The sequence below is a fragment of the Pistacia vera genome, unplaced genomic scaffold (assembly GCF_008641045.1).
Source record: "Pistacia vera cultivar Batoury unplaced genomic scaffold, PisVer_v2 Contig89, whole genome shotgun sequence".
In the NCBI taxonomy this organism is placed as follows: domain Eukaryota; kingdom Viridiplantae; phylum Streptophyta; class Magnoliopsida; order Sapindales; family Anacardiaceae; genus Pistacia; species Pistacia vera.
This window is the reverse complement of record NW_022196767.1, coordinates 402,326-422,994: the sequence shown is the minus strand read 5'-3', so window position 1 is coordinate 422,994 and position 20,669 is coordinate 402,326. Positions and strand designations below refer to the sequence as shown.

The 20,669-nt window shown below is 38.3% G+C and overlaps 1 protein-coding gene across 1 annotated transcript in view; it reads right to left on the bottom strand.

The window, feature by feature from the left end:
* Positions 1 to 19,429, bottom strand: part of LOC116119445 — a 29,736-nt gene extending 10,307 nt beyond the window's left edge. Inside the window, exons 1-10 of the mRNA XM_031405395.1 lie at positions 19,299 to 19,429; positions 18,444 to 18,732; positions 18,107 to 18,197; positions 16,337 to 16,413; positions 15,512 to 15,574; positions 14,459 to 14,559; positions 13,331 to 13,425; positions 13,178 to 13,198; positions 238 to 333; positions 28 to 148 (exon numbers count right to left, since the gene is read on the bottom strand). Coding sequence (XP_031261255.1) covers positions 28 to 148; positions 238 to 333; positions 13,178 to 13,198; positions 13,331 to 13,425; positions 14,459 to 14,559; positions 15,512 to 15,574; positions 16,337 to 16,413; positions 18,107 to 18,197; positions 18,444 to 18,732; positions 19,299 to 19,429 — 1,085 coding nt within the window. The remainder of the gene's footprint in view (positions 1 to 27; positions 149 to 237; positions 334 to 13,177; positions 13,199 to 13,330; positions 13,426 to 14,458; positions 14,560 to 15,511; positions 15,575 to 16,336; positions 16,414 to 18,106; positions 18,198 to 18,443; positions 18,733 to 19,298) is intronic.
* Between the last annotated feature and the right edge of the window lie 1,240 nt (positions 19,430 to 20,669).

Below are 20,669 nucleotides of genomic sequence, written 5' to 3'. Positions count from 1 at the left end.
ATCCATTTAAAAAAGACAGACAAATACCTATCTGTATTATCAGATCTTCCCAATACACATAAGATTGCCTCGAAACAAACTCGTTCACTGGGATCCAGCAGGAGCTGATAGAGTACTGAGTTGAACTGAGATTTTATGTCCGGCCTCTCTACACCAAATTCCCAAAATGCCAATTACTGCTTACATTTGAGGATAATACATGTCCCATGTAATACAAAAACATTTTAAACACTTTACCATCGAGAGACCGAGCTCTAGCTATTGCATGGCACAACCTGGCCAATGCTACTCTAGCAAGCACATCATGCAAATGGAGAACATCCTGCAGAGCCCCTGATTCATATAACAACCAAACAATCTCAAGAGAAGTAACTAAAACAGTAGTTAATGAAGTTAAAAGTAAAGTATATCAATAAATGCAGCATAACTTCATGCTATCATGGCAGAAGTTAAAGCCAGATAGAAAACTAACAAGAAAACAAAACTAGATTAATATTTTATCACTCATTTGGACCACATAAGATTTGAAAATTTCAGTTACAGGAGCCCTTTTAGAACATGTCCCAGTTGATGAGCATGAACTTGGATCAATCTTGGAAACTTAAAAAACCAAAGAGTTGAATGTTCAAGCAACCAACCAATATACTGATTAGACAAAGAATATTTGTTTCTTAGCAATATATATATATATATATACACTGATTAGACAAAGTCGGAGTTCTGATGACAATAAAAGACTTCTATATTCAAGAAAATGGCCAACTGAATTTAGCATAGTCTGGGAAGAACAAGGTCATTTCTCTTTTCATGTCCATCCATATATGTATCTATCTACTACAATGGAGAAAAACATTTAGTGAACTAGAATGCAGTGACTGCTATGGTAAAGGGGTTTAGGTGTGGGTTAGTTAAAATAACTAGGCCTTGCTAGGGAAGTGGATACAGGGGTTTCTTTTGGAGGACAAATTCTTTGGCATGCTTAATAAAAAGCAAGCATGGCATTCAAATGGCCCTTAATATCCTGGGACTTTTACCATTCCTTAGACCAGTTTTATTATTGTCTAATTTGAGTCTTTCTTTAAGGAGAATTCTTTGACAAATTGTGAGATGACAGGAGACATTGGATGATCAAAGAACATTTACAATAAATCTTTCTGAATACCCCAATTTTCGGTAAGAAACATTTAAACTAAATTAAAGAAGAGACTGAGGTACGTAGATCAATGGACTAGAGATCCACAAAGAACTAAGGCATTCAGAATAAATCTTTCTTGATAGCCCAATTTTTTTATTTTTTTATTTTTGATAAGAAACGTTTAAACTAATATTAAGAAGAGACATAGGTAGCTGCATCAATGGACTAGAGTCAAAAAATCTGAAAAAGGAGACAATTCTATAAAAGACAATAACAGATATATGTCAAAGATAATATTCTCTTCACTATGCCAAAATAAGCAAACTACACAAAGTTAGACCAACACACCCTCCTAGTTAAGATGTATGAAGAAAAAAGAAGAGCCCATTTCCTTTGAAAGTGAAGCGCAAATTGAAGAAATAAGCCAAACTCTATCCCATAAAGGCTTACAATCATCACCTCCTTTCTCACCACATGTAACCCAAAAAAGGGTTGAACCGACACATCTCCAAAGAGATTTAGCCTTCTTTCCTTCTCAAAAGCCAAAACATTCTCTGCAAGTAAAGCATTCCAAGAACTTGGAATAGCATATGATATCCTAGATTTTTTACAAACTATAGGCCATAATTTTGAAGCCATAGAACAATAAAGGATAAGGTGATTCGCACTCTCCACACTTTTTTACACATCACACACCAACATGGAGATAGGCACATCAAAGAATACCTTCTTTGAATCACATCTCCAGTATTGATTTTGTCTTGGCTAAAGCCCACAACAATACTTTGATTTTGGGAGGGACTGTGGACCTCCATATTGTCTTGAGACTAATGAATGGTGGGTAAATGATTATCCCATTATTGATAATAGGATTCACAAGAGTAATTGCCAAAGCTTCAAAATTCCGTAATCCTCAGTCCTTTTTAGTCTCATCAATGTTCATATATTTCCTGCCAACTCCACAAGCTCAATGAAATCTCTCGTTTCCCTTTCATTCAAAATTCTCTTAAAATTGAAGTTCCAATTCCATAATAAAGAACTGCAAGACTTAAAAGCCCAATTGATGGCTCTACATTTCCTTTTCTAAAGATTTTAGCTTGGTCGATCACTCAAAGGAACAAAATGAAAAGTAAGGACGTGTCTTTCTCCAAACTAGTATATTATCCACAAAAAGCTCAAAGAAAATCAATCTCAATTTTTTTGTATTGTCCTACTGCTAGAAAAGTATGCTTAATTTGTTGGTGATTTCTAACTTCCTGCTGGAAACTATGTATATATATAGTGTAAAGGGTATATTTGTAATTATTGAGTGTGTATATATATTTGAGTTAGGTTATACTGTTGATATTAGTGAAATATAAAGGTTAACATGGTATCAGAGCTCTGAACGCGTAAACCCTAAACCCATTTGTGTGTTTCTGTTTTCCGGCGACGTCTGACCTCTTCCCTCTGTTTTTCGACGACGTTTGATTTCTTCCCTCTGTTTTCCAGTGACGTCTGACCTCTTCCCTTTGTTTTCCGGCGACGTCTCTGTTTTCCGGCGACGTCTAACCTCTTCCCTCTGTTTTCTGGCGACGTCTAACCTCTTCCCTCTGTTTTCTGGCGACGTCTGACCTCTGTTTCTATTTTCCGGCGAGCGCTGATTCTGTTCAGTCTTCTTTGTTCTCTGTTGTTGGTTTGGTGCAGTAAATCATTTCTCTCTTCTCTGATTGTTGTTTGGTGTAGTAAATCATTTTTTTTTAGTCAAAATGGGAATGCTTTGTGATATGCTTTGATCAGAACATTCTGAGGAACCTCACGTTGAAGGAAGGGAAAGTTGTATCCATACAACAAAAGTCCACAGGTTTGATCATTCAGTAAGCCACTCGTAATCCTCTATACCTTTGTGTTGGCTTGGAGTTGGAAAATGTGATACCAGAGTTGTTGTGAATCCTGGTTGTTTGAGTTGTGGTGTTTGCTTGGGTTGTTTGGTGTTGAGATTGTTGTGAATCTGTGGAGTTAAAAGTTATTCGGTAGACAGTATGGCAGAGGACGGTAAGAAGATGGTGACTGAAATTGTCACTTCCTCCACCAAAATCACTGATCAGAAATTATTGGGAAAAAGGAATTATATTCAATGGAAGCGGATTATCCAACGATATGTGTCCAGCATTGATATGGGAGACTATTTAATCGAGGATCCACCTGAGGAAACAGAAAATGATAATAAAACTCGAAAAAGACGGCTCATAAAAGATGATAAGCTCTTCAATCAGATTCAGTAAACAAGACCTATCTCATGCCCACGAATTGTTATTGAAGATCTATCGAGCAAATATACAAGAGAAGACATTGCTCGAATATTATACAGAGATAAAACAAACCTTTGAAGAAAAAAGGGCTATGTTTCCTGTCCCTACTGACGTGAAAATGATGCAAGCACAAGAAGAACAAGTGGTAGTGCAATGTTTTCTGGCTGGGTTGAGACCGGAATATGAGATAGCTCGTACACAACTTCTTAACGATGAGACACTTCCCTCTCTTACAAATGTCTTTGCTCGACTTCTCAGAGTTAGTAAGGGGGAAGATCGAAGAGTGTCTAAGGACAAAGAAACTCTTAAGGATCCTAATGTTGATCATGCGGCCCTAACTAGCATGAAGTTTGGTGATAGCAAAGGTAACAAAAGGACAAGTCGTGATCCTAGGAACAATCGTGGTAATGGCCCTCGCACGTAAAGAAAAACTGTTGGAAGCTCCATGGCAAGCCTATGAATATGCAAGACATTCAGAAGTTTGCTCATGTTGTAACTCAAGATGGTATCTTACCCACCCCATCACAGGTTACTATCTCCGCAGCAGAATATGCTCGTCTCACTCAGAATTCTTGCTCCCAGTCATCCATCCCATCGACTACCACTACTTTAACCCAGTTAGGTAATCCTATAGCCTGTTTGTCCACTTCTAGTAGAAACTGGGTCATTAATTTTGGTGCTACCCACCATATGACAGGCAATACAGGTATTCTCTCCTCATTTACACCTCCCAATTTCTCTTCGGTTACCTTAGCTAACGGGTCTACTGCACCTACTATTGGATGTGGTACTGCCCATCTCAACAAATCTATGTCTCTTTCCTCTGTCTTGTGCCTTCCTCATTTTTCCTTTAATCTTTTATCAGTTGGTCAAATTACTAATGCATTCAATTGTGGTGTTTACTTTTTTCCTACTCATTGTATATTTCAGGATCTTGGTACGAGGCAGATTATTGGTAGGGGCCGTGTATCAGGTGGCCTGTATATGCTCAATGATGTCTCCACTCCTGTCTTTCAACCTGTTGCGTGTACCAGTGATTCATCTCTACCCATACTACATGGTCGCCTTGGTCATCCTCCCTTCCCATTTTGAAAAAGTTGTGTCCTAGTGTAGGGTCAGTGTCACACCTTGAGTGTGAGGCGTATCAGTTTGGAAAACACCATAGAGTGTCCTATAGCCCTAGGATAAACAGAAGAGCCACAACCCCTTTTGATGTTATACACTCTGATGTTTGGGGTCCCTGCCCTATGTTGTCTAAGTCTGGATATCGATATTTTGTTATTTTTGTGGATGATTTTTCACGTGTAACTTGGTTGTATTTTATGAAAAATCATTCTGAACTATTCTCCATATTTTGTACCTTTTATGTTGAAATACGAAATCAGTTTACTTCATCTATTAAAATTCTCAGAAGTGATAATGCCAAAGAATATTTTTCTGCTCCTTTCTCCTCTTTTCTGTCTACTAGAGGTATTATCCATCAGTCATCATGTGTTTATACACCTCAGCAAAATGGAGTTGCTGAACGCAAAAATCATCATTTATTAGAAGTCGCTCGCACTCTCCTTTTTCACATGAAAGTCTACAAAATTTTGGGCAGATGCTATCTCTACAACATGTCACTTGATCAATCGCATGCCTTTGTTAGACCTCCCATACATAAGGTCTATAAATCCAAGGGTAGGGGAAGGAATAAGGATAAAGGGACACGTTGAGTGTGTGTTTGTTACAAAATGGTGAGGTGTGCAATAAGGGTTGTTAGGATTGATGAGTTTGTTAAGAGGTTGTACACCTGGCTGTTGTACACCAGGCTGTCACAAGGGTTACAGAATGGAATAATTAGCTTATAAAAATGAGAGTTTGGGGGAGAATAGGATATCAAGTAAAATCTTTCTGGAATTGTTTGCGAGGTCCCCAGCTCCTCGAATTGCTGGAAACTATCAGTCATTTCATTTGTTCTGTTTCATGTTTAATCAGAATCTATCAATATAATCTGTTTTGCCTTTTTAGTGCATACTGTTTGTTCTGTGTATGTGTTGTTGGTTGTGAAACTTTGGATTGCAGGAGGTTTCCAACAGATTGGTATCAAAGCTAGAACGAAAGACAACACACAAACGGTTTCACACGGGGAATGGTCAAATCGAAGATGGAGGGTAGGATGGAAAATATGGAAAAGGAGATGAAGTCTGTGCAAGAGGATATGAGTTCAGTAAAAACAGATATGGGAAGCCTCAAGGAATACTTGACAGAGATGAGTGAATTGATGAGATTAAGAGAGGAGAGGGATGAGAAACGATACCACGAAAAATCTCACTCAAATTTCGGAAATACAGAATCTGGGAATGATCGAGAACAGGGGCAAGAAACAAATAGGGAAAGTGAGAAAGAAGAGAAGAAGGGTCGAAAGCTGGAACACCCGATTTTCAGTGGAGAAGACCCCTTCGGATGGACTTTTCGCACTGACTACTACTTCACTATCAACAAATTTGGGTCGTCGGAGATAATTGAGGCCGCGGCAGTCTGCATGGAGGGTAGGGCATTGAGTTGGTACCAGTGGAGGGAAGGGAGAGAACCTTTCAAATCGTGGGATGAGTTCAAGGTTGCTCTCATCGCCAGATTCCGGCCATCCTTCCAAGGCTCCGCGCATGAGGCACTGGTAACGCTAAAACAACACTCCACCGTGACTGAATATAGAGAGGATTTTGAATCACACACAGCACCATTGAAGGACTTAGGTGAAGAGATATTGATGGGAGTCTTTATTAATGGGCTTAAAGAGGAAATACGGGCAGAGTTGAGAGTGTTAAGGCCCAGCTCCTTGCAAGAAGTAATTGAACAGGCCCATTGTGGTGAAGAAAAAAACTGGGTCATGGATAGGTGTCGGCCCAAAACATTCAAAGCCTAGGGTACCAAAGAAAGCTACTCCAGAGTTTCTAGTAGCCCAGAATCAAGTCGGCCCATATGGTGGTCCAACCCAGCAAAGTCAATCAGCAACCCCGACCCGACCCGACCCGGCCCGCATGGTGGCCCAACTCCTCAAAACCTCCAGATCCAAGCCAGATCGCGTCATCACGCACTCCCGACAGGAAAGAGAGGACGCCGAAAAACACAAACACGAGTTTTCGAGGGGGATCCGGTGGAAACTTCCGACGTTTGTCCGAAGCTGACATCCAATACAAGAGAGAAAGGGGGCTTTGCTTCCGATGTGACGAAAAGTTTGGCCCAAATCACCGCTATCGGAGCAAATCCTTGCAGATCATGTTGGTGTTGGATGAAGATGAAACCGAGAGGAGTGAAATCCCACCAGAAGTTGACGAAAATCACAGCCAAGAGGGAAACGCCTTGGCTCTGTCCATGAACTCTATCGTGGGCATAACATCTGACAAGACGTTAAAGGTCAAGGGGCAGATAATGGGTTCAGACGTCGTGGTGTTGGTAGACAGTGGCGCGTCACACAATTTCATCTCTCTAGAGTTGGTCAAGAGGCTTGGTATTATAGTGGAAAAAGGGAAAATGTTTAGGGTGATGGTAGGAAATGGAGTCGTCTGTCGACAGGTCATACTAGAGGTACAAGGAATTAAAATCAGGCAAGACTTCTTTCCCTTTGAGCTCGGTGGAGCTGATATTGTTCTGGGTATAACTTGGTTGAGTTCCTTAGGGGATGTCTGTGCTAACTGGAAAAAGTTGATGATGAGCTTTGAGCTGAATGGCGGCAGAGTCAATTTACAGGGGGATCCTTCTCTGGTAAAGTCGGGTATCTCATTAAAGTCAATGTTACGGACCATCAACAACAATGGGGGAGGATTTCTGGTGGAATGTTGCTCACTGGAAGAAAAATTCATGAGCCCAGGGCCAAAAATCAGTCCACAAATTCAGGCATTACTTGATCAATATCAACACCTTTTCAACCAACCGTCCAAGCTCCCTCCGCACCGTACCCATGATCACGCCATAAACCTAAAAGAAGGCACACCAGCCCCTAACATCCGACCCTATAGGTATCCTTATTTTCAAAAAAATGAAATTGAAAAATTAGTGGAAGAAATGCTAGCTGCCTGTATTATCCAGCCTAACACCAGTCCATTTGCCAGCCGGTATTGTTAGTCAAAAAGAAGGATGGAAGTTAGAGATTTTGCGTCGATTACAGGGCCCTCAACGACATAACCATCCCTGACAAATTCCCAATCCCTACCATCGAAGAGCTGTTGGATGAATTGGCCGGGGCTACTATCTTCTCTAAACTCGACCTTCGATCCGGATACCATCAGATCAGAATAAAGGATGAAGACGTCCCCAAAATAGCCTTTCGAACACATGACGGTCATTATGAATTCTTGGTGATGCCGTTCGGTTTGACCAATGCTCCCTCAACGTTTCAGTCCTTGATGAACAGCATTTTTAAACCAGTTCTGCGTAAGTTTGTGCTTGTTTTTTTTGACAATATTTTGATTTACAACCCTGACTTGGAATCACACATCAGCCAGCAAGCTCTTATGATTCTGGATGACAATGAATTGGTTAGGAATTTTAAGAAATGTTTATTCGGACAGCAGCGGTTGGAGTATCTGGGGCACCTAATTTCGGCCAATGGGGTTGAGGCCGATCCACAGAAAGTTGCTGCTATGGTTTCTTGGCCCACACCCACTAATGTGAAGAGCCTCCGTGGGTTTTTGGGATTAACAGGGTACTACCGCAGGTTTGTAAAGGGTTACGGCAGCATCGCACAACCACTCACAAGACTATTGAAGAAAAATTCTTTTAGTTGGGATCAAGAGGCACAACAGGCCTTTCTTGCCTTAAAAGAATCCATGACTTCAGTTCCTGTTTTGGCAGCTCCGGATTTCAACTCTCCATTCGAGATTCACACTGACGCATCGGGACAGGGTATGGGGGCTGTATTAGTTCAGAAAAGACGACCCATTGCGTATCTAAGTAAAGCCTTCTCCCCTCAAGCTAAACAAAAATCAGTTTATGAGAGAGAGTTAATGGCTGTCGTGTTCGCAGTACACAAATGGAGTCCGTACTTATTGGGTAGGAAATTCATCATTCGAACAGACCAGCGAAGCCTCCAATTCCTTGAGGATCAGCGGATTAAAACCCCTGAACAGCAGAAATGGGTGTCCAAAATTGATGGGGTTTACGTTTGATATCCATTATTGGCCGGGAACCACTAATACGGCAGCTGATGCTTTATCGCGACGCGAAGAGGAACCAGAATTATCTTCCTTGACAGTGAGACAGTTTACGGAGTATGAGGATTTAGCAACTGAAGCCCATCAGGACCCCAAGCTTCGACAGCTGATTCAAGATCTAGTTTTGGCACCCAACAGCCGACCACACTACAAACTTCGCCATGGCTGCTTGTTGTACAAGGATAGGTTGGTTCTACCGAAGGGTTCTTGCTTCATTCAGAAACTATTAGCCAAATTCCACTCCAGCCCAACTGGTGGTCACTCAAGTTTCTTCAGGACGTATAAAAGGGTAGCCAACGTCGCTTATTGGGTAGGCATGAAGAAGGATATCCAGAATTTCGTTCAAACCTGTACCATATGTCAAGTTAATAAGCATTCAGCTTTGAAACTGGCTGGATTACTTCAGCCACTTCCAATACCAACTCAGACTTTCGACCACTTGACAATGGACTTCATTGGAGGTCTTCCCCGGACCAAGGGGTTCGACACCATTCTGGTTGTGGTAGACCGATTAACTAAATATGGCCATTTTCTGCTCTTGTTGCATCCTTATACCGCCAAAGAGGTAGCCTTAATATTCATAAAAGAGATTGTGAAGCTGCACGGGTTCCCTCAATCCATCATTGCTGACAGAGACAGACTTTTCATGAGTCATTTTTGGCAAGAGATTTTCAGAGTTTCTGGAACAGCCTTGAAATTTAGTTCCGCTTACCACCCACAAACGGATGGCCAATCCGAAGTGGTAAATAGGTGCTTGGAGGCCTACCTTCGTTGATTTTGAAGCTCACAACCCAGTCAATGGCCAACTTGGCTACCATGGGCTGAATTTTGGTACAACACAACATATCATCGATCCACCAAGATGACACCTTTCAAAGCCTTGTACGGCCGTGATCCCCCGATCCTCCTAAAGTTCACAGACTACCCTTCTCAGGTCGACGAAGTCAACCAACAGATCCATGAACGAAATGCCATCCTTCAGGACCTCAAACACAACCTGGAAGCCGCACAAGTTCACATGAAAACACAAGCAAATCGTCATCGACGGGAAGTTCAATTTTCACCAGGAGAGTATGTGTATCTTCGCCTACAACCTTACAAATTTAAATCCTTGGCCACACGGTTGAATGAGAAACTGAGTCCTCGATTTTATGGACCTTTCCGGGTCTTGGAGAAAATCGGCCAAGTAGCATACAAGTTAGAATTGCCCCCAACAGCCCGTATTCACCCTGTTTTTCACGTATCCCAGTTGAAGCACAGCTTGCATAGCTCTGTTTCAGTACAGCCTCTGCCTTCCTGTTTCACTGATGACTTGGAACTGCAGGTTCAGCCTGCTGAGGTAATGGATGTGAGGTCTCTTATTGATGGCTCCACTGAGGTCCTCATTCGCTGGCACGATCTGCCTACTTTCGATGCTACCTGGGAGTCCTTTGAGGTCATCGATAGCCAATTTCCCCAATTTCACCTTGAGGACAAGGTGGCACTTCGAGGGGCGAGTATTGTTAGACCTCCCATACATAAGGTCTATAAATCCAAAGGTAGGGAAAGGAATAAGGATAAAGGGACACGTTGAGTGTGTGTTTGTTACAAAATGGTGAGGTGTGCAATAAGGGTTGTTAGGATTGATGAGTTTGTTAAGAGGTTGTACACCTGGCTGTTGTACACCAGGCTGTCACAAGGGTTACAGAATGGAATAATTAGCTTATAAAAATGAGAGTTTGGGGGAGAATAGGATATCAAGTAAAATCTTTCTGGAATTGTTTGGGAGGTCCCCAACTCCTCGAATTGCTGGAAACTATCAGTCATTTCATTTGTTCTGTTTCATGTTTAATCAGAATCTATCAATATAATCTGTTTTGCCTTTTTTGTGCATACTGTTTGTTCTGTGTATGTGTTGTTGGTTGTGAAACTTTGGATTGCAGGAGGTTTCCAATAGCCTTCTTTTGTTTTGGGTGGTCAAATCTCGTTCTCCATCCTTTTTCCATCACAGCCTTTATTCTCTCTTCCTCTTATAGTGTTTGGGTGCACGTGCTTTGTTCAAGATGTTAGACCTCATGCATCCAAATTTGAACCTAGGTCCCTCATGTGCATATTCGTGGGTTATTCCCGAATTAGAAGGGTTATCGTTGTTTTTCTCCTGTCCAAGGTAAGTACCTTATCTCAACTGATGTTTCCTTTTTTGAAACCACTCCATATATTGAATCCTCCACTTCATCTACTTCTCTTGAAGCACCCCCTGATGATCTTCTTGTTTACCACATTACCCATCATAGTTCTCTACCATCTCGTCCTCCTATATCACCCAGGTATACTCTCGCAGGGTTCACCAGCACCATGAGACACTTGCAGCAACATCTTATCCACTGCCTCTATCGACTGCCTCACCCTCTGATCCGGTTCCTCCTTCCTCTGACCATGATCATGATCTTCCCATTGCTCTTCGTAAAGGTAAGCGCTCTTGTACCTATCCTATCTCCTCATTTGTTTCCTATCACTCTTTGTCTTTATCTTCCAAGTCTTTTATTGCCTCTTTAGACTCCGTGTCTGTTCCCAACTCTGTGTCTGAAGCAATTGCTCATGATGGGTGGTGAAGGGCTATGGAAGAAGAGATGTTGGCTTTAGAACATAATAATACATGGGTTCTAATGGGGTTGCCTGAAAATAAAAAGGCTATTGGGTGCAAATGGGTTTTCACAGTGAAGGCTAATCCCGATGGGACTGTTGCTCGGTTGGTTGCTAAAGGTTATGCCTAGACGTATAGTATTGATTATTCTGAGACATTCTCCCCAGTAGCTAAAATGACCTCTGTCGACTATTCATCTCTCTTGTAGCTTCATATTGTTGGCCTCTTCACCAACTTGATGTAAAAAATGCCTTTTTACATGGTGATCTTCTTGAAGAGGTTTACATGGAGCAACCTCCGGGGTTTGTTGCTCAGGGGGAGTCAGGAAAGGTATGCAAACTGAGGAAATCTTTATATGGCTTAAAGCAATCTCCACGGGTGTGGTTTGGGAAGTTTAGCAAAGTGGTGACTTAGTCTGGTTTACATAAGAGTGCTTATGATAACTCTTGTCTTTTATAAGCAATCTAGTTCTGGCATCATTCTTTTGGTTGTTTATGTTGATGACATTGTAATCACTGGCAGTGATGATGTTAGCATTCAGAGTTTGAAAAACTTTTTGGCTTCCAAATTTCAAACAAGAGACTTGGGTACTTTAAGGTATTTTCTGGCAGTTGAGGTTTCTCGGAGTAAGAAAGGGATTTTTCTCTCTCAACGCAAGTATGTGTTAGATGTGTTGACTGAAATGGGTCTAAGTGAGGCTAAGCCTTGTAACACTCCTATGGTTCCTAATGTGAGATTGAATGCTGAGGATGGAGAGATGTTTGGTGATCCAGAGAGGTACAGACGAATAGTTGGAAAGTTAAACTACCTCACAGTAACTCGTCCAGATATTGCTTTTTCAGTGAGTGTGGTGAGTCAATTTATATCATCTCCTAGGACATCTCATTGGAATGCGGTCCTCTATATTTTGAAGTATCTAAAAGGAGCCCTTGGACGTGGGATTCTTTACAATGATCATAGTCATAATAAGGTAGAAGGTTTTTCAGATGCTGATTGGGCAGGATCCTCTGTGGATAGACGGTCTGTGACTGGGTTTTGTGTTTTTGTTGGAGGAAATCTTATTTCTTGGAAAAGTAAGAAGCAACCAGTTGTAGCTAGGTCAAACGCAGAGTCTGAGTATCGGGCTATGGCACAAGTTACGTGTGAGCTCATATGGACAAGACATCTTCTTAGAGAAATTGGGTTTGGTGACCCAGGAACTATGGACTTGTGGTGTGACAACCACGCAGCCATACATATAGCAAGCAATCCAGTCTTTCACGAGAGGACTAAGCATATAGAAGTGGATTGTCACTTTGTACGAGAGAAACTTGAATAAAAGTTAATTGCTACTAATCATGTTAGAACAGGGGAACCAGTTGACATCTTCACGAAGTCTCTAGTTGGTAAAAGGGTAACCTATATTTGTAACAAGCTGGGCATGATAGATATATATGCTCCAGCTTGAGGGGGAGTGTTGGAAACTATGTATATATATAGTGTAAAGGGTATATTTGTAATTATTGAGCGTGTGTATATATTTGAGTTAGGTTGTACTGTTGATATTGGTGAAATATAGAGGTTAACACTTCCATTGAGTTGATACACTCTCTTGTTATTTAGTTCGCAATGAGTGATTTTGAGCTTGAGTTAAAAGATTGTGCAATTTTATCATAATTGGGTTTTATGCCTAGAGTAGAAGAATTTTTTTAGACAATGAAGAGGAGATCTCAACATTGTGAGACAAGATTAGATACTGTTCTTTAACCATGGGGTCTAAAAACTTCAAGAAGTGCCCTTCATTTTCACCTTTATGTAAATATGATTTCAGTCAATAAATATACATATTTGTTATTTAGAAAAATGTGAAGATAAAAAAAAATTATTTTTTCTTTTATTTTTCCTCCTTGCTATAGCTACAAAAAAAAATGCAAGCAACAGAGATTGGGATTAATACCTCCAGGGAGAGCAAGCTTTCCTGCATCAAGATTATGAGTAAATATTAGACACATAGAAACAACTAAAATATTAGATTCAACATGAGAAAAAGGATATTTTTGAGGCTGTATAACCACAAGAATATGTAGTGTTTAATAGATGATAAAGTCACCTAATGCCATTGCAACAGAATAAGGATCCCTTGTCGCCAAATCAGAGAGGATTTCCAGAGAATGTCTCACAGCAACAGGATCAGCGAATGAAACCCTACAGTAATACCATGATTAAGACACATTATAAAGTGACACCAGCAAACAAAAGGATCTAAAAGAATATAAGGAAAAACATTAACATGGGACCAAACATTAGAATCAAAAAGAGAGACACAAATACATAAACAATATTCAAACTTGAATTAATACAAGGAAATCGCTGAAGAAAAAGTAAAGACAAAACAAACAAAAAAAACAGTTACAACCAAAATTCAACACTACAAAAGCGGACATTTGTCAGAATTAACATCTGTCTAGAGGAGAATAAGATCTGACAATAAATGTAAATAGGCAAAAAAAAAAAAAAATTTAATCATCCTCTACTTTTGTTATATTTTCCATGACATGGGATCTTAGACAATAAAAAAAAAAAAGAAAAGAAAAACTATAGAAACAAATAATTGAAAGAAACAGAATGAATAATAAACAAACTATTGAAATAGAGTAAAATATTAAAATAAACTAAAATTGATACCATTGATGTATAAATTGATAAAATATTGAACAACAAACTTTTAATCTTCAAAGTTTGAAGATACAGGATAAAAAGAGTTATCTTAAGACATGGTTACAGCAAGTTGTGGTTTGGTGAGACTATAGGCTCAAAAGATTCTAACTAAAAGAACTTTTGTGAAACTAAAATTTCCCCTTCTCTTGAATGGATTAGCAGTCCACTTTCCTAGATATGTTGCACTGTTTTTTTCAAAATAGTTTTGTGAGTATAGGATGGATTAGTAATCCTACCTTCATTACATTATACTTTACTTTCAAAAAAAATTTGTTTCTTCATAGCAATAGTATAAGTAAATTTCTGTTTCTTAAAGAAAAAAAAATAAGACATTTCATAATCAACATACTCAGCAAGGAAACAGATAACAAAACTTGGCAGGCATAAACTAGATGTCAAGTCCAATGTTTGAGTACTGAAATGCTACCTAAATGCATGCAGCATAAAGAAACTAATAAAGTTAATGTGCCAACACAAGTAAATGTTAACAAAAATAAGACCACTAAGTAGAAAAACTAACCCCTGCACAGCACGATGCAGAAATGCTGGATTTCCGGGATCCAAAGGAAGTCTCCTCAAAGCACTTAGGGCAGCATATTGCAAGTTACTCCGGATAATTGACTAAAAAAACATATCAATGCCAGAATTAAGTAGGAATGCAATAACCAATATTTAAGGAGAACGATTAGGATAATAATTTAATAGCATATGTTCTGTGAATTATCTCGCATTCTAATTTACTGGTAAAATCTGAAATAAGGCACACTTTAATCAAACAAACAAAAAAAATCTGATTTAAGGACAGATAAATGCAATCATGCAGCCCATCTAATCAAAATAAGCAACATTCACAAAAGCTTAAGCTACTAGGAAGATGCACAATTTAATCCTTAAAAGGTAACACATAGCCCCACACTAAATAACATGCGAATATGAATTGTAAGTACCCATATAGCACCAATAGGTAGACGTAGATAATCCTACATGTGCTTAACTGATTTTTCAGGGAGCACGTCAAGTAGCAGGATGACATGGGCCCCCATAAGTCAACAATATCACTCTATAATAAAGGGGCAATAATATTTTTATAGGGCTACTATTCTGTTTCAGACATTTTGACTACTCACTTACAGTTAACTCTACCACTTAATATGCATAGGAGATTGATAATAAGTTCCAACATAGTTCATTGGGAAAGAGAAAATATGAACAACCATACAATTTACTAGCAAGAGTAACGAGCATTGCAAGAAAGGAATAGATATCTCATAACTTTGAAAGTGAATGAACTACAGAAAATAATTGCCCATGTAAAAATCATCTTGACAAATTTAAATAGAAAAACATAAACTGAAATTGTACAGGCATCACAATAAAATTTTACATTTGTTCATTTTATTTAGATTTTCTTTGCACGAGATATGTTATACAAGGATATATATATATATAAGTATTAAGTAAAACATAGACAACAGTGATGACATTTTAGGCAATGACACTGATGACATTTTAGACAGAACAGTAAAATGTTCAGATTACAAATCATCATCATCATCATCAGTTCTATTACTACCTCTTTATCACCACCTTTAGTCCCAAACATGCCCTTCTTACGTTTTTGGGGGACATCAGCAACCTGAATATCAATATAAATATCCAAATCATTATTTTGGCAAGTGAATTCCAAGGAAACACAAGAAAGCACCAAGGTTAAGAAACTAAACAGTAGGTATAACATGTTATCCAAAAAAAAAAAAACAATAATAATGAGGGCAAAACATTGTCAATTTCAAGTAATTTTCCCAACAACCCTCATAAATATTTCAACAAAAAACTATCAAAGCAAACAATTTTTTTTCTAAATGTGTTTCCTGCCATATATAACAAAAAGCACAAACTGAAGACTTCTTTGAGAAATATCTACTCACTAAAAAATGATAACCAAAGTGGGAAAGAAAAATTACCTCCAGATGATTCGTGTATAGAATGAACTTAAATATTAGAAAAAAAAAGTGGAACTAATGAATCATGCACCTGCCAAAATGCCTATATGAAACCCTAAATTTTATTCCCAAACCTCCACTACCTAAAACCTAATAATTACCAAAACATAAAAATCCCAGGACATTTAAATAGCAAGAAGGTGTAATGTTTTTCCTGTGATGATATACAACACTGACTTTTTCAATCACCCAATTCGCAAATTCATCATAGGACAAACAAAAAAAATTGTCTTATTGCTACGAAAGTAAAAAAAAAAAAAAAAAAAAAAATAAAATTAAAAAAAGGAAAGAGAAAATTTCTCTATACAGTCCAAAATCAATTACAGTAAGCAAGAACATATGAAATAACACAAAGTTCTCTCAAATATGAATGAAAAGCTTCAATAAGGACAAACCTTATCGAGAATGCTGAAGACAATTTCATACAATTTGGACAGAATTTCAGTGTTGCTAGAAGGAGCATAAGTAAGAGCTTCAAAGTTGCAGTCCCGTGCATGAAATCAAAGAAAATAGAAAAGTATTAAGTCGAAGATCACCAACTACATCCAAAAATACTTTTTCGGTCTTAGAAATCAAGTAAGAAATAAAAAAAACAAGATCATATACGTATAGAACTGTAACATCATACTTACTTATGCACTTTGTTGCCTCATCACAAATATACACAAGAGAAAGGTAGACAATTTAATACAAAATTCTAAAGAAATTATCAAAAAGAATCTAGCCAAAACAGAATAGAAGTGAGTGATGACAACTTTACTAAGTCTCACCATATAATTTCCAAGTGAATCAGTACTTAAGTTATCAGAGATCAAAGACTAGTAGAAACTGTGAACCCAGTCAACCATATTCACCAACTATACAAAATTACCCAAACCAATATACCACCCAAAATGAAAGGGAAAAGATACAACTCAGCAAAAAACTATCACAAAACTCATTCAAATTCAAATTAAATAGGAAAAGGAACTGTCTTTAACTCCTTGGTCATACAAGGCCAAGGAGGCAAATAAATGAATTATGTCCCATAGGCACAACCTCTTCACTAATTTTTCCTTCAAAAATTCAGCTCTTTCTCTCTTCCAAATTACCCAAAAAAAAAAAAAAAAGGAATTCTATCCCATAGGATTTCTAAATATTGATGATATCTCTTTCTTCTTATGTTTAAATATTGGCAGGGGTTGTGGCTAAATTTGGAGTTAATTGTAGTAAATTATCTTTTGACTTTTGCATATTAGTGGTTCGTACACCATTACGCAATTTCAACCCTCTGATAAAATCTCTTGATTCCTACTAAAAGATAAAAAAGAACTAAAAATGTCTGCTGACAAACACAAAAGAAGTTTTAAAAAAAAAAAAAAAAGTGGAAGCATGAGGGAGAGACAACCAAACTTTTGTCACTTCAAAATATAAACGTATCAAGAACAATTTAATGAACTCTCCCAACAATTCTTGGTAGAATATTTTTAAGAAAAATTAACCTTAGAACAGACAACAACAGACAGATTCCACATTAGAAAGAAATGTCACATACATAATGTAACTATGACACTAAACATAGGTCTTCAGGGTCTGATCAACTCAAGGGTTAAGATAGTTGAAACAGTAAATTGCAAAAGCACTTAAGTACATTGAACATCAATATATTACTGTGAAAGCAGTAATATTCAAACTACTCAATCAATCAAATTAATAAAAATTTGCATAAGTAAAGCTAGAAACCACTTTACATTCAACATCAGGATTTGAAGCTTCTGTTGTAAGCTGGGTAACAATTCTCGGAACCACATCGGCTCTGGTCACCCCTCACCAGCATCTATGTCAGCAAGGGCGTCCCAGTTTGGAGTGGGGATCACCACCATGGACTTAAGCCTTGCGCCCCAGTATCGGATAAAATTCTGGCCAAGTAATAATGACATAGCGTAGTAACTCTATCTTCACATTGTTGATCAAGCTGTTGAATTCATTAAAACGAACAGATATCAAGCATCAACAACCATAAACGTGTTCTATAAAAATGAATCTATTGTGTTCCTTTATTACAAGAGCGTTCCCACGAAACAAATATGAAATTGTTAATGTTAACTCACTATACAAAAACAAAGTAAGCTTCTACTCAATCAGAAGAACAATGATGTATACAATAATTAGAGAACTATACATACCATGGAAGCGAGGCGCTAATGAAGGGTCAACAGAATTATACACAGCGAGCTTCGGAAAGACATGGAGAACTAATTGTTTCTGTGAACTTTTCTATCACAAATCATACAAAACAGAAGATTAAGATTTTAAACAAACTGCAAGGAAAATAAATAAAATAAATTTGAAAATTAATTTGAAAAAAAAAAAGGCAACGTTCACCTGATCGAAGTAGCAGCTAGTTCATGAATACTCCTGGCAAGTTGCGCATACGAAACCGGCTGTAAATGTTGCTTCAATTAAATTCTCACATATACACTTCCTTCAGCATAAATAGATAAAAAAAAAAAAGAGAATTACGGAACCTTTTTCTTCTGCTTTTGCTTCTCGCGGCATGATATTGATGTTGGCAGAACCGGATGCAAAACGGCCTGGCCGCGAAACGGTGTCGCTCTGGATCTGCATCAACGCCGCTCTCTTTGACTTCCTCTCTCCAATGTCGTCTTCGTCGGAATCCCTCCGCCACCGCTCGACACTGATAGCGGAGCAGCCGTAGACGGCGCCGTCGATCCCGACGACGCCGTCACCGTTGCCGACGCTGTGGACGGGTCGGCCGTTATCAGATCCATTAAAGTGGTTCCCGAAGGTCCTGCAAATAAAAATGAAATTAATTTCTATTAAGTAAATTGAGTAGTTAGATATAGACAATGAGATCGGGAAGTGATTAAAGTCTAACTTACCGCCATGATTTTAGGTTGGTTGGTTTGAGAAGACAGAATTCGGTAGGATTTTTGAATATTAATATTAATATTTATACGAAGAAGAGTTTTGAGCCACTTTGTGATCAACTTCACTTGCTGTGATGCTGCCCTTTAGAAAAAGGGGGTGTGTGATGGACGATGAATAAAAAAAATAGGGGCTGTTGGATAGGTAACAGCGGAATTAAAGTGTGTTAGCTTAAGGCCATGACAAATGATAGACTACAAAAAAATTCAAAATAGGCCATACAATGTGACGCGGCAGGTGAAGTGGCAATACCACATCATCATTTATAATTAATTAATTGTATTAATTAAAATATATTAATTAACTTTCAAAAAAATCTCATTAATCAATTGCGTTCATTACAAAAAAGTTATCTTTTCTCCTTCCTTTCTTTCTCTTATCCTTCTCCTTCTTCTCCATCCGAACTCTCCCGGTTGTCACCGTCGTCACCCATGGCTATAAGTATCACCATGAGAGCCTTGTTGCTTGCCAGATATTGCTGGCATTTGAGACTCTTGCACTGGCCAAAAGTGTAGCACAAGAGCCACAGTCGACTCGATCTGTCGACCAAAAAGCGTCATTCATCGGCCAAAGGCCCAACGCAAGTACAATTCGTCGGCTAGTGGATGAGTTTCATTCATCATGCCCACATGCCTTTTCGATTTTGTGGCTGTCATTTCCAGTTTTGTTGCCATTTTTGTGGATTTAATATTATTTGGTTTGTGTTTGTTAGTAGGGTTTGATTTGAATCCAATTTTGTTTTGTTTGATATGAATGTGCGAGTGATTTGACTTTTGTGATGGGTTTGATTTGTGTTGTAATCTCCTCTTTTGAAACGCAAAAATTGGATTTTTGTTTTGTTTAGTTTGATTTATTTTGCTAGCTATTCGAGTTTGTGTTGGATCTGTTTTTTTTTTTTTTTTTTTTTGGTTGAATTTGGGTTAAATAAAATATTTAATTAATATAATAATTATTATTAAATGAGTTTGGCAAGCGATGACATGGCAAGTGTTTAAAATTTTCAAAAATTGAAAACTAGTTGGCGGATTCGCTAACTAGCAGTTATCGCTAGTGGTTAGCTATCGCTGTCGACAAATTCTTTGACCGCGAGTAAGTCGACACCATTGGCATGGTTGCATAGATCACTGTGATAAGTGCTTGAAAATTTAGTTATACTTAGTGGTTTATTGGTATCATTTGTGAGAAATTAGGTTTACTTTGTGTTATTAACTAATTATTTCATAAGAGTGTTTTTCGAAATCATAGGTATGTTTGGTGTGTTTTGAGGTCATAAATGCTTAAAAATAATATTCAGATGAGGAGATGTTGGCGACAAAATTTGTGATGACTGGGAACAAACAATTGAGAATTGGAGTTGAAACGAGGAAGTTATGGCATTTTGAGTATGAATTGCAAATCTTGGAACATGGTTAAGCCTAGAACATACTTCAGTATCTTGATGATAACTCGAGCTATAGACCTTGTATTTGGATGATTCTTGAACCATTGGAAAGCTTACTCAAATGGCTACAATTCCTATGTTCACAACTTTGCCACATTCAGAAGTTATCGTGCTCAATTTTGGATAACTTTAAGCATTATGGCATTCAAAATCTTCCACCGCAGCATTGGAGTTTTGGGTTTAATGGGTAAATAATGAGATCTTGAGCATGCATAGCATGTAATGATCAATGTCGCTGCCCGTGTCCTAGAATCCTAATTCTATGCAATTTTTGCTAAGTCTTATCCGAAATTTTCCTATCCTAACTTGAATAGGATTGTTCCAACTACACTCCTAAAACCGTAGCACTATTGTTGAGT